This window comes from Quercus robur, chromosome 4 (genome assembly GCF_932294415.1).
Source record: "Quercus robur chromosome 4, dhQueRobu3.1, whole genome shotgun sequence".
NCBI classification, from domain to species: domain Eukaryota; kingdom Viridiplantae; phylum Streptophyta; class Magnoliopsida; order Fagales; family Fagaceae; genus Quercus; species Quercus robur.
The window spans coordinates 23,720,883-23,734,587 of record NC_065537.1 but is presented as its reverse complement, the minus strand read 5'-3'; the positions used below and the strand labels follow the sequence as shown (position 1 = coordinate 23,734,587).

Sequence of the window (13,705 nt, the reverse complement as noted above, 5' to 3'; positions counted from 1 at the left end):
CGCACTTAAAATGTGAGAGTCATTATTTACCGTGTAATCATGGACAAATATTAAAGTCTTATTTCGCTTTTAAGTGGAAATTGAAAATTAATGTTGATTTGGTACACGCCTAACATTATTATTATCATGGAAAACGGGTTTCAATTGACTATGTATAGTTTTCAATATTTGGTAATATTTGTTCAACTACGTTTGCGATAAGTTGTTTACTGCTGGATAAACTCTTCAGCACAACTAGGTGCATGATTCCTTTCTTTTTTGTTATTTGTTCAGGAGATAGATTTTCCTTGTCAGAAGCAGGACGATTTCAACAAGTTCCATATCAATAGAGAAACAAGTCATGTCTCAACAAAGAGTTCAACAAGTCGAGCTACTAAGTTCTGTAAATGATTTATATGGAGGAGTTGTAGTGAACATTGAGAAGCCTATGGATTCTGAGGTCTTTTCTCCTTTGCTTAGAGCTTCAATGTTACACTGGAGGCAACAGGTATATGTTATTTTAATCTTATCGGTTTATTTTATGAAGTTGCTTTGCTCCTGTAATTTTATGAAGTTGGGATGTAATTTGCAGGGGAAGAGAGCTGTATGGATCAAATTGCCCATCGAACATGTAAATCTTGTTGAAGCTGCAGTTAAGGTATGTATAAGTTTCCAATGTTTATAAACTGACTTATGAACATTCTTAGAATGTAAAACTAGTTGGCATGTTCCCTCCAAGATAAAATGGTCCAACTAAATCATTGTATATTTTAATTCTACACTGACGCCTTAGCCGAAAGCTCAATCAAAGAAATAACCTTCTTTGCCCAAACATAATTAAGTATATATTACGTGAGAATACAAATCACCTGTCTGTCCCACTTTTTTGTTTTTTATTTTATGCTCCATTAATTATCCCTTAATTATGATATGCCATTTGTTTAATTTTTTTAAATTAAAATTTTGTTATTTTATAAGGAAAGTCAAACAAATACACAATAAAATGTTATTAGTAAAGCATAAAGTTGAACACATGCTCATTATATATGATATGCAACGATGGGTTGGGCTAAGCCTCCTTGATTTTTCCCCTCCCCCTCTATTTTAATAATAAATTCTTTATGTTAAATACAATTTTACTTAATCGCCCCCCTTGATATTAAAAAAAAAAAAAAAAAAAATCTAATGAGTTATGAAGATTTATTGAAAATACCAATGTCTCTTTTTTTTTTTTTTTTTTTTTTTTTTTTTTTTTTTTTTTTTCTTACTTTTAATATTCATTTCTGCTATATATAACTAACTTTAACAGCATTTAAATGCATATATTTTTCACAAATATATAATTGAATCTCTTTCATAAAAACTCTTTTTTCTTTTCTAAAAACAAACTCCTAGCAAACATAAATATATAATACTAAATAAAATCTTCTTGCGTTTCCTACATCATTCTCCTCTTGTTGGATAAAACTTGACCTTGAATTTTAAAGCATTGAAGGATTAAGACACTAACAAGTAACACTTATTTCAAGTCTGGAATCACCTTAAGGAGCACATAGAAAAGAAAAATCTTGCATTACACCACATCAAACTCTTATGAAATTACAAAATCAATGTATGGAATAAGCACAATCCCATCTTGAACCATTGAAAACAATATATTATCAATCCTTTCAACTTCACCAAGTTGTAGATCTTTGAGCACTATGGAGAGTTGATCACTAGCATATTCAACAACTTCAACTTTCACATTAGATTTTATCCTCTTGTGGAATCTTTTCTTTATCTTGCCACTCTTCAATTGGTTTATCTTGTTGCATACATGTTAATGCAACACTTGTTGGTGCTTGTGCTTTATTAGGTAGTGTTACTTGATATTTCTCCATTACCAAAATCTCATCAGTTTGAGTTTTCACTTTCTTCACCTAACCAACCAAGTCTTGAACACTTTCATGAGCTTTTTAGATAATCCCTTTAATTCTTTGAAGTCTTGACGAAAGGTAGATTGTTCAATAGTGCATTAAGGATGTGAAATGGGATAAGAATTCATCATATTTTCTTCAAAACATGCAATTGGCTAGCTATTCAATTTCCTCATACTATCACTTCAATCTTGAAAATTAGCACACTAGGATTGGAGTAGATACGAGTTCAAATGTATGGTGACAAATATTCATCACAACTATATATATATATATATATATTTTTTTTTTTTTCATATTTTAGGTAGCAATGGGAGATTCATAATTTATAAAGTGCATATATTCAAGATCCTCCCAAAACATTTGTGTTCCTTCTTTTAACTTCAACTTTGCATACCCAATTTTTATGTTATCCACAAAATATGCTTGCTCAAAGAATTGATTCATTCGATATTTCTAGTTGACAAAATCCAATGGACTATTTTTACAACCATCAAAATAAGATGCTTCTCATTACCATGATACTCTAGAATGGATATAGAGGTATTACACCTAATGTAATTACTATGAATGGTCGAGATTGATAGTTGCAAAAAGTAACTTTCAATCTCAACTATTGATTAAAAAAGGTTAAGAAAAAATTGAAGAGAAATAAAAAGTGAAAGTTAAAATTGTGAAAAGTGAAAAAATTTGTGAGAGAAAGTAGGTGAATTGTTGCCTATGCAATACCTAAATCCTAAAACATTCACATCAAATATGTAAAAAAACTATAACATTTAGTATCTCAAAACATTACTTTAACTATTTTAACATTTCACTTTATAACACACTCATCATCAAAGATTTTTTTTTTTTTACCACTTCATTAAAGTATTATATATTTATTATTTATAATTCTTTTTTATTATTCATGAGACATCTCTTTCTCTCTCTTTCTGTGTCTCTCTCTTCTCCAAGCAAAAACATCCAACCACCCCCCCCTCCCCTCTTGGCCACCACCATCCACATCCACCATCCACTCAATGTCATCACCCACGACAAACCCACAACCAATCATCGAATCAATCAACCGTGGCACACCAGAGAAAGATTTCACACCCAGCAACCCACGGCCTCAACCCACGGCACAACCCACAACAACCAACCCCCAAATCAATCAACCCACACCTATAAGCCAAAGCCACCCCAATCAACTCACACCCACGACCATAAAACCACTCAAGGCTGCCGAAACCCACCCACAACCCAGATTCGATTCTACGACCTAGACCAGATCAACCCACACCCACAACCACAAAATAACTCAGCCGTCGTAATCATGGTGGACAACCTCACCTTCTTTACCCGTTGTGGAGGCTTGCTGATTGAGTTGAGTATCAGCAACCATCTGTTGATGGTTTTGCCTGAGAGGATTCTGCAAGCGGAGACAGGGTGGGCTAAGGGGATCTTGAAAAGTGCGATCCACGGTGGCTCCGGCGTGGCAGGCCGTCACTGTGAGAAAGAGGGAGACAAAGAGTATAGAGAAAAAGGGAGACAGAGAGGATAGAGAGGCAACGAGAGAAAAAGAAAAAGAGACCTGGAGAGTGTGAGAAAGAAAGTGACGTGAGAATAAAAAAATACTTTTTTTTTTTAACAATTATGCTACCGTGAGCTGTTATCAATAGTAGCTCATTGTAGATAAATACTAAATTATTTAGTATTTAACGTCTTTATTGTAAGTATATTTTTATGATTTGAGGTGTTAAAAATGTTAAAAAATAATATTTAGCATTTTTAATGCATTGGGATTGCTCTTAAGAGCATTAGCATTGGGGAATGCAAATGCCAAATGTAAGGAGAATTTGACATTTGCAGCCCCAAAAACTCTTGCATCAAAGAATTGTAAACAACAATATTGCAAATTTTTTTGCAATGTTGCTACAGTGCAATTCTAAACATAGAATTGCATTGTAGCAATATTGTAAAAAAAAAGGAATATTTTATGATGTTTTTCCCCAAAATTTCTCTCTCATCAACACATTATTTCTATTCTCTCCTCTCTCTTCCTTCTCTGTTTCTCTATTTGCTCTCCCATCTCTGAAGCTTCATCGCCATCTCTGAAATTTCTCACCCATCTCCATCTCCGAAATTCTCTCACCCGATTCACCCTTACCCATCTCAACCGATTCACCCTCACCCATCTCCATCGCTGAAACTTCACACGGCCTCTCTCTCATCTCTCATCGTGGATCGGCGAGCTGGGTTTGGATCGGTGGGTTGGGATCGGTTGATGGTGGGTTTGAAACGGTGGATCTGTTGATCGGTGGGTGGATTGGTTGGGTTGATCATCGGTAGCTCCGATGATGGCTTTGGTGATAATTTTTTTTGAATGGGTTTGCTTTGGTGGGTTTCAAATCGACAGCATGGGTTTCTAATCGGTGGCTTGGGTGGTGGGTGTGGTGGCCGTTGTTGGCTCCTACTGGTTTGATGGTTTGTGTGTGTGGCTTTGTTGATGGTTTGATGGTTTGTGTTTGTGTGTGTGTGTGGCTCTGTGTGTGTGGTGATGGGTTTGGATAGGTTGATCGGTGTATCATGGGTCTGTGTGTATGGCTTTGTGTGTTGAAATAGTGCTAGAGGTTGAGGGAGAAAGAGAGGAAAAAAAATACTGTTGGAAAGCCCAGGAAAATTGAATCATACCAAAATTTGAAAAAAAAGTGACGGTTAGAAAAAAATAATAAAGAAAGATTAAAAAAATAATATTTTAATAAAATAGAGTTTTGGAATGCTAAAGATATTGTAAAATAGTATGGTATAAGTAATAAAGTGACATTTTAAAATGGTAAAATATAATAGAGTAGCATTTCCTGATGCTGATGCTCTAATACAAAATAACAAGTCCCAAACAATAAAACTGTTACAAGAACCTGAGTTGTTGGCTAAATGATGCTGTGCTCTGACTAACGATGTGGCTAATAAGTGACTTGTCTAATAGGCTGACTGAGTGGTAGTAGGCTTTTTATTTTTATCTTTTTTTGGTAGGAAGCTAAAGATAACTCTAAAAATTAATTTGAGTCCACCAAAGATAGGAATTATGAAGAGAGCCTGGGCCTTGTAATGGGCCTTACTTAGACTGGTTATTTGCGGGCTGGGCTTTCTCTAGTGCACGGTTCCATAAACTTCAAACTTTTTTTTTCTTTCTTTTTAATGACTAGAAGACCCCGGTTACGGGTCAGGTGTGGATTAGCAACAACAAAACGAAGCTTTAGTCCCAGTATATGTATGTGCAGCGGCTTTTATGTGTGTGCGTGTTTCGGGTTACTGTAGTCGGGATCTGTATGTAGGTCACGGTGGAAAAATTATAGGGTCTTCCAGGGGATTACGTCATTTGTCCACTATTTCATTAAAAAACTTTCATTTGTTTAAAATTGCTGAGTCAGTAATTAATTTCTGTTTAAAAAAATTATCTAACCAACAATTTTAAATAAGTAGAAGTTTTTTAGTGGAATGGTGGACCATATTACTTGTTCATCATATGTACCTTATAATTTCTTGTCATGGTGGGTCTGAAAGTTGTGGGTTTTTTTTTTTTTTTTTTTCTTCGTTCTGTGTGGGTTATTGTGGATTGATGGGTTGATGGGTTGAGAAACATAGCTAGGGAATTTTTTTTTTTCTTCTTCTAGTCTTGGATTGGCTGCAGTGATGGCGATGCTTAGGACATCCAAAACAATTGAATAGTTGGGAAAATAGAGAATTATGACGTAGGAGTTGGTGGATTGAATTGGAGTCGGCATTGTTTGGTCCCGAATAATATTATCATTAATATTATGAATTTCAAATAGCAATGACACACAAAAACACAAATATTTACTTGAAAAATCCTATCTCTTTGAAGGGAAAAAAACAACGGAAGAAACTCTGAATCAATTACAACATTTCTTGTGTATGTCCCATGGTTAAAGAAGAATCTCCCTTGTTTTTTTTTTTTTTTTTTTTTGCTCTCACATACATTCTCTTTGTATTTTACGAATGTGACAACACTTTACTCTCTCTCTTCCTTGGCTATCTCTTCAAAGGCGGCAACCCTTTGCTCTCTTTTCGTTAGCTATATTTCCTCTAAGGCGACAACCCTTTGCTTTATCTTCCTTTGCTATATTCTCGAAGGCGGCAACTCTTTACTCTCTCCTCCTTGATTACTCCCAACTGAAAATCCCTTTTTTCTCTCTTGATTTCACACTCTATTTTTCCTCTCCCCATAGGGAGGACCCTTGGGTTAAAGCCATCAAATTCTTTGTAGCATGATCTATTTAGAAGACTTCTTTTCATATTCTCTCTTAGACTAAGGACACATTACTTCTTTAATAAGAAATAAACTTTCATCCCACACAAATGAATAGTCTTTCCTTCCACACAAAGGAAAACCAAATTAAATTTTCCATCTTCAACTAGGAAACCTAATTGATTTTTCAAATCACAATTGGAATTTGAGGCAATTTCCTAACAATTTGTATCTTGACTCAAATTCCGTCGATTGTCTTCAACTGTCTTCTTTTCTCTTAGGATAACTCCACCTTAGTTAAAGCAATCCCTTCTCTTCCATCTTAATTCACACAAAAAGCCATCCTCTAAATCAACCATGCTTTGATACCACTATTACGTCCCAAATAATATTACCATCAATATTATCAATTCAAAATAGCAATCGCACACAAAAATATAAATATTTACGTAGAAAACCTTTTCTCCTTAAAGGGAAAAAAAGCACTAGAGAAACTCCAAACCAGTTTCACTATTATCAAATCAATATACAATATTTCTTGTGTATGTCTCACGGCTAAAGAAAAATTTCTCTTATTTTTCTTTGCTTTCACATACACTCTCCTTGAGTGTCTCACGAAGGCGATAACATTTTGCTCTCTCCTCCTTAGCTATCTTCTCAAAGTCGACAACCCTTTGCTCTCTCTTCTTTAGCCATCTCCTCTAAGGCGGCATGCCGAAAACCCTTTTCTCTCTCTCGATTTCACGCTCTATTTTCCCTCTCCCCATAAGGAAGACCCTTGGGCCAAAGTCATAAAATTCTTTGTAGTATTGTCTATTTATAAGACTTCTTTTCCTATTCCCTCTTAGACTAGGAACATATTACTCCTTTAACAATGAATAGACTTTCATTCCATACTAAGAAATGATATTTCCTTCCACACAAAGGAAACCCAATTTGAAATTTCCTTCTTCAACTAGGAAACTTAATTGACTTTCCAAGTCATAAATGAAATTTGAGGCAATTTCCCAACATGCACCTGACTATAGATACCAATGGCCATTTTTATTTTTATTTTTTATCATTCATCAAAATATCAACTATCTCTGAAAGGAGTACAAATCCTAGTTTTAATTAGCGTAAGAAACCCTAATTGCCTTATTACAAAAATAATCTTACTTCCAAATATTAAAATAGTAATAACCTAATAAAATGAAACTGGTAGACCTAAATCATAAAAGTACAATTCACTTGCAAATATAAATAAAAAAAAGCTATTACATCCATAATATTTTTACAATAAATCATAGGTGGTTAGTTGTTATTTGTTCTAATTTGAACTTTCCATTGAAATTACTTTTTTGCTTTCCAAAAACAACCCATAACAACCTGTCACATAGAATTTGTTGTGAAAATGTTGTATATTGTGAACATAGCATTTCTCATATAAATAATACTAAATGAAAAATCTTTTTCTCCCCCTCTTAGCTATTACACCTTTTTATTTTGCATTCCAATTTAAACTAAATAATTGGTATAACATAAGAAATTTAACCATCTACTTATTAATTTTGTATTAAAATGCACCAAAAATAGGTGTGTAGTCTTTCTAAATCATGCTTCATAATCTTATTTGCTCATGTTATAGGAAGGATTTCGGTATCACCATGCCGAACCAGATTATTTAATGCTTGTATGTTGGCTTCCTAAAACTGCGGATACTATTCCTGCAAATGCTTCACATCGAGTGGGTGTTGGTGCTTTTGTTATGAATAGTAAGAGAGAGGTATGTCTTTTGGATTAATTTCTGGCTTTCCCTTACCATTAATTACATCAAGGAAGAGGCACTGATTTGGGAATTGTGGTTTTGCTCTTGCTTTTCCAACAGTTATTAGATATATATATATATATATATGAGAAATGCTAACGAGTGCCTTTGGAGCGCTGGTTAAAAATCTAATTAAAGAAAGTTTTGACATCACTTTTATGGGAATTGAAAAAAGCTGTCAAAACATTAATTGCTTCTTTTTCTTTTCCCATAAAAATTTTCTTTAACTGAATTTTTAACCAGTGTCCTAAGGGCACTCGTTAGCATGACCCTATATATATATATATATATATGTATACATATATATGATTTGAAATGTCAAACAGTAATAATGATAGTTGTTATTAGAAAAGAATACAACATGGATCAAATGATTGGCTTCATTTTTCACAACCAAAGGAAAGTGTTAGTCACTTCTATAGTACATCTTAAAAGGACTTGACAAGTTTAAAATTGGACTACTCCTAATCAACTTAATACATGCCCAATGTGAGACTCAACCAACCCACAATTATATTCAGTCCAATACCAATCCAGAAAATCTGGGGTATCATATTATCTGGGTTTGAGCTTCTTATAATTTATAAGATGCTTTGTTAATACTTCATGTAGCTGTTTCTTTTATGCAAAACAACTTGCTCCAGTGTCTTTGACTTGACTATCCCAATTCTTTAACACCAAAAATTAAATATGAGCTTGCTGTGATGTTTCAATATATCTGATTACAAAAATTGAATTTATCTTATTGTAGGTGCTTGTAGTTCAGGAGAATAGTGGATATTTCAAAGGAACAGGCGTGTGGAAGCTTCCTACTGGGGTTGTTGATGAAGTGAGTATACCTTGAGTGCCATTCTTTAGAAAATTTTTGGAAGTGCTGACCTTTGATAATTTTCCATACATAGGGTGAGGATATTTGTACAGCTGCAGTTAGGGAAGTCAAAGAAGAGACAGGAGTAAGTAATAAAAACATTATTTGTGGATTCATATGAGTGTGATATTTACATACATGTAGGTTTACACATGACAATGTAAATCTAAGACCATTGCTTTTATTTTGTTTTAGATTGACACGGAGTTTGTAGAAGTTTTAGCATTCAGGTCAGAAAATCGCCTTATTAAATTGATTGCTTTCAATATAATTTGCATGTTCCTCAATCTCCTTTTACTTTTGGTTTCATTCTTATATCTCCCTCTCACACAATATAGGCAAAGCCACAAGTCATTCTTTGGCAAATCAGATTTGCTCTTTATTTGCATGTTAAAACCGCGTACCTTCCACATTGAGAAGCAAAATTTAGAGATTGAAGCAGCACAGGTACTTTTCGAATGCAATAATACCACAAATGCTGTTATACTTTTCACAAACTTGGATTAGGGATTTAAGAATCAAATTGGATTAGTTTTGCTAAAAAACGATATTGGACAAGCTTCACTGTGGAAATAAGCAAACAATTTTCTAAATTTTGTCATTCATACTAGCTTCTTGTTTACTCTTTGAAATAAGTTTTCAAAATCGTAGCCAGATGCAACACCATAATATCCAATCTAATTCATGTTCGTATTTGACAAAAGAAAATAATTTACATAAGGAAAATCAATTGTGTCAACAAGGCTTGTGTCAGTATTAGAGCATCAGAATAATGTGTTCTTTCCAGCATGTGCCTAGACAGGTTCTAGTTGATATAAGTCCTATTGGAAGCTTCTTAAACAAGGCCGGCGAGTTGGATTTAGTACTTTTATGATGACTCCATTTGTGCTTAATCTTAATTCAAAAGATATTTAGTGAAATCTTTTACATTTATGGCCCTGACTAGCATGAACTATTTCACATCTCCAGTTCTTGAAAAAACCTCCTCTTATCCATGTATCTTTGATGCAATATGCCTTTTCAATTTAAACTTGAAACACATTTAGAGCCAATTAAAAACCATTAAAGGTGAAAATTCTTACTATTCATGTGCATTTGGTGGCAGAAGACATTAACTTGCCTCCTCTGTCTACTTTATTGCACCCTTGGTTTAGCAGGAATTAAGTGGCTTATCTCCTATTTTCCCATTTTGGTTTGACATGGCATAACTTAATATTAATGTAAATGGAAAATCATGAAATTTGGATTCATATTGGGTCTTCTAGAATTACTTAAATATGGTAACATGGTTTTCTTCTGTTCCTTTTTTTCTTTTCCAATTCTCTAGTGGATGCCAATTGAGGACTATGCGGCCCAACCTTTTAACCAAAAACAAGAGCTCTTCAATTATGTTGCCAAAATATGCTTATCAAAGTCAGAAAAGAACTATGCTGGTTTTTCTCCATTGGCTACAGCTACAAACTCTGGCAAAACTAGCTACCTTTACTTCAATAGTCAAGATATGAAACACCTTGTCACTTCATAATCAAATGTATAAAGTCATATTTGATGTGCACAATACCATGATAGAAACCCTTGAAGGTTTAGTCATACTGTATAGAATGCCATACTTAGTGTACAATTCTTAATTGTGTAATTACCTAAAAATGTGGATTTCTTTACAACAGAATGAGTCAATAAAGATATAATTTGTTTTTATTTTTATCTTTTATGAATAATAAAGACGTAATTTGATATTTATTTATGCACATTGTCTTAAGAAAGATTCAATGTTTTGTTTGTTTATGCGATATATCTTTTAATGTATGTATAGAATACATTCAATTTTATGTCCCTAAAAATACAAATTTTTATTTTAATAAAAATTAAGTTTTCACATTGTTAACGTGTAATATAGGAATGGCAATGGGTTGGGTTTGGGCCGGGTTTTTACATACCTGGACCCAACCCATGGGCCAAGACCCACGGCCTAAACCCGGCCCGTTTACTAACCGGGTTTTTTTCCAGGGCCCAGACCCGCCCCAACTGGGCCCCACGGTCCCTGTCCAGCGGTCCCTCTTCAGGGTCCAATCTAAAGGCCCTAAACCTTGACCTAATTAAAATTAAAAAAATAAAAAAATTCCAGGCTTCACATCAAAAATCACAAAATTACAAATCATAGCCAAGCCATTTTCATTAATGCATGGTAAGCTAGAAACAGATCACAAGACCCATGCTTTCATTTTCCACACTCCACATCACAAATCACAAAAAAAAAAAAAAAAATTACAGAATTTATCAATTATCAAACCAAAAACTATACAACCCAACCCAATACCAGAAATCATATAAGAATTAGGAAATTAACCCCAAAAAAAAATTTGGGGAATGAACCCAGAGAGGTGGACGTTGGCTTGGCAAACCCAGGAAATTTCACTCTTATGGTCTTATGGTGAGCGGTGACAGATCAGAGAGGGAGGAATGTTGGCTTAGCGTCGACGACGGGGTGGACATGGAAACGCATGGAGGAGGAATGGCTGAGTAAGAGTGAGGCCGTGAGGGTGGGTGAGAGTGAGTGCTTGAGGGGGCGACGACCATGCGGTGGGTAAGACCATGAGACTATGATAGTGATGGTTTGAGGGAGGCGGCGGCTGTGACTGTGAGGATGGATGAGGTGAGAATGAGAGCTTGAGTGTGCTTCTATAAGGGTGAGGCCCTGTGAGGGAGGCGTGAGCTGCTGCTGAACAAATAAGGGGCTAGGGTTTGTTATAGCTATATATATATATATATATAGGGGCTTTTTTTGTAATTTCAATCGGGTTATATCCGGATCGGGTTTCGGGTCAGGTTTCGGATTTTTTTGATAAAACCCGGACTCGTTTCGAGTTTTAAAAAAAAAACCTATACCCGACCCTATTCGTAATCGGATCGGGTAAAACCCGACCCATTAGGGTCGGGCCAGGCCGGATACCCATGGGTCGGGCAAAAATTGTCATCCCTAGTGTAATAGGCTATGGATCTTAAGTTCACCTTGTTTATCCATTGGCTACAGCTGCAGGCTCTAGCAAAACAAGCTACCTCTACTTCAATAGTCAAGATATGAAACACCTTGTCACTTCATAATCAAATGTATAAAGTCATATTTGATGTGCACAATACCATGATAGAAACCCTTGAAGGGTTAGTCATACTTTATAGAATACCATACTTAGTGTACAATTCTTAATTGTGTAATACCTAAAAATGTGGATTTCTTTACAAGAATGAGTCAATAAAGATATAATTTGTTTTAATTTTTATCTTTTATGAATAATAAAGATGTAATTTGATATTTATTTATGCACATTGTTTTAAGAAAGATTCAATGTTTTGTTTGTTTATGCGATATGTCTTCCAATGTATGTATAGAATACATTCAATTTTATGTCCCTAAAAATACATTTTTTTATTTTAATAAAAATTAAGTTGTCACATTGTTAACGTGTAATAGGTTGTGGATCTTAAGTTCACCTTATTTATTTGTATAGCACACATACTTGTACTTCACACTTTGCCTCCTATATAAAGACACTCATGTATATTTTATTACTTGAAAAATACAATACATTCATTCAATATTTCTAACATGGTATCAAAGTCATTGCTCTGCCTTTTTCTTAGTAGTCTTATCTCTTTTTGGTGTTACTCCAGACTCATAATTGCTTCCGTCGTCACAACTGTTGCTGCAGCCATTCGTCGTTGAACATCTGACGCATCTCAATATTTGTCTCTGGTTCGGGACTTGCAACCACCATCGTTGAGGAGTCTCACACCTAGAAGACCACTGCCAAAAATCATTGCCGCCAAGAATCTTACTTTGATTGACTTTTGCAAGTATCATTGTGATCGAGTTCTGTCAATCTACTGAACCATGGAAATCTTGTTGTCTTTGGAGCCTTCACATGCCCCCCACACGCCTCCAAAAGATTCTGCATCGTGATCACATGCCCACGCGCCATACGCACCTACACTTGATCCCTATTGACATCATCCGTAACATCATCTGTGCCACATCAACCCTAGCTAATGTCATCTTCTAGATTCCTGCTCACATCGTCCTGACATCATCTACTTACATCATCTCCAGGCCTTGCTGATGTCATCTGTTTACGTCAGTGTTGACCAGTCGATGTTGACTTGACTAGCATTGACTTTACTGGTGCTGAATGTTGACTTCTTTGATGGTTAATCATGGACTTTCTATCGGAGGTCACTTTTTGTAGTCTAGGTGCTCCTTATTCAATTTTTTGCATAGATTTCATTTTTGCAGTCCATTTTTGCATATTTTGCTTCTAAATGAAGAACAAGAATAGATCTTCTTCTTACTGCAACAATCGTTATTGACAATCCAACAAACGTTTTTGCAAATGTGTTGGCCATAATATTGAGACTTGCTATAATCACAACAAATCAGCTGCTTCCATTTCCACTACTAACATTACTAACACTGAGAGTATCTAACCAATGGCTGCCATCTCCACGAAGTCTTCTGGATCCACTATCACCATTTTCATAGTTGACCTTTAAAACATCATCACTAATACCATTCATATGGTTGGTAACGCATCTTTTTCCTCTTCTCTCTAAGTTTTATCTGTATGTCTCTTTCCTCTTGGCATGTGGATTCTGCTTGTTGCAATCAGATGATACTTCACTTGTCCTTATTTTCTCAACTTGAACTTGCACCACACCCTCTTAATATTTGCACAGCAAATGATTTCACAATGTTTGTTAATAATATAGGTTCTATCTCGACCTCCAAACTCTCGGTTCTTGGGTTCTTTAATGTTACCAAACTTTCTTACAATTTATTTTCTGTGGGACAATTAACTGAGTTAGGTTATCATATTACCTTTGAT

At 34.9% G+C, this 13,705-nt stretch overlaps 1 protein-coding gene and 1 long non-coding RNA gene across 9 annotated transcripts in view; one reads left to right on the top strand and one right to left on the bottom strand.

Annotated features, from left to right (window-relative positions):
* Window positions 1-13,705, top strand: part of LOC126720911 (nudix hydrolase 7-like) — a 226,398-nt gene that overhangs the window by 26,683 nt on the left and 186,010 nt on the right. Inside the window, exons 1-8 of one of the 8 annotated variants that reach the window (XM_050423789.1) lie at window positions 288-487; window positions 572-637; window positions 7,781-7,918; window positions 8,712-8,789; window positions 8,863-8,913; window positions 9,024-9,058; window positions 9,167-9,275; window positions 10,156-10,526. The exons of 5 other annotated variants lie outside the window; for them this stretch is intronic. In XM_050423789.1, coding sequence (XP_050279746.1) covers window positions 341-487; window positions 572-637; window positions 7,781-7,918; window positions 8,712-8,789; window positions 8,863-8,913; window positions 9,024-9,058; window positions 9,167-9,275; window positions 10,156-10,353 — 822 coding nt within the window. In that variant the 5' untranslated portion in view covers window positions 288-340 and the 3' untranslated portion in view covers window positions 10,354-10,526. Of the gene's footprint in view, window positions 1-283; window positions 488-571; window positions 638-7,780; window positions 7,919-8,711; window positions 8,790-8,862; window positions 8,914-9,023; window positions 9,059-9,166; window positions 9,276-10,155; window positions 10,527-13,705 lie in introns of those variants that run through there. 2 more of the 8 variants (XM_050423785.1, XM_050423773.1) reach the window with 2 other exon arrangements.
* The window catches only part of LOC126720916 (uncharacterized), a 72,131-nt gene that overhangs the window by 17,616 nt on the left and 40,810 nt on the right, over window positions 1-13,705 (bottom strand). The window contains exon 2 of the long non-coding RNA XR_007653727.1: window positions 9,811-9,943. This is a non-coding gene — a long non-coding RNA (uncharacterized LOC126720916). The remainder of the gene's footprint in view (window positions 1-9,810; window positions 9,944-13,705) is intronic.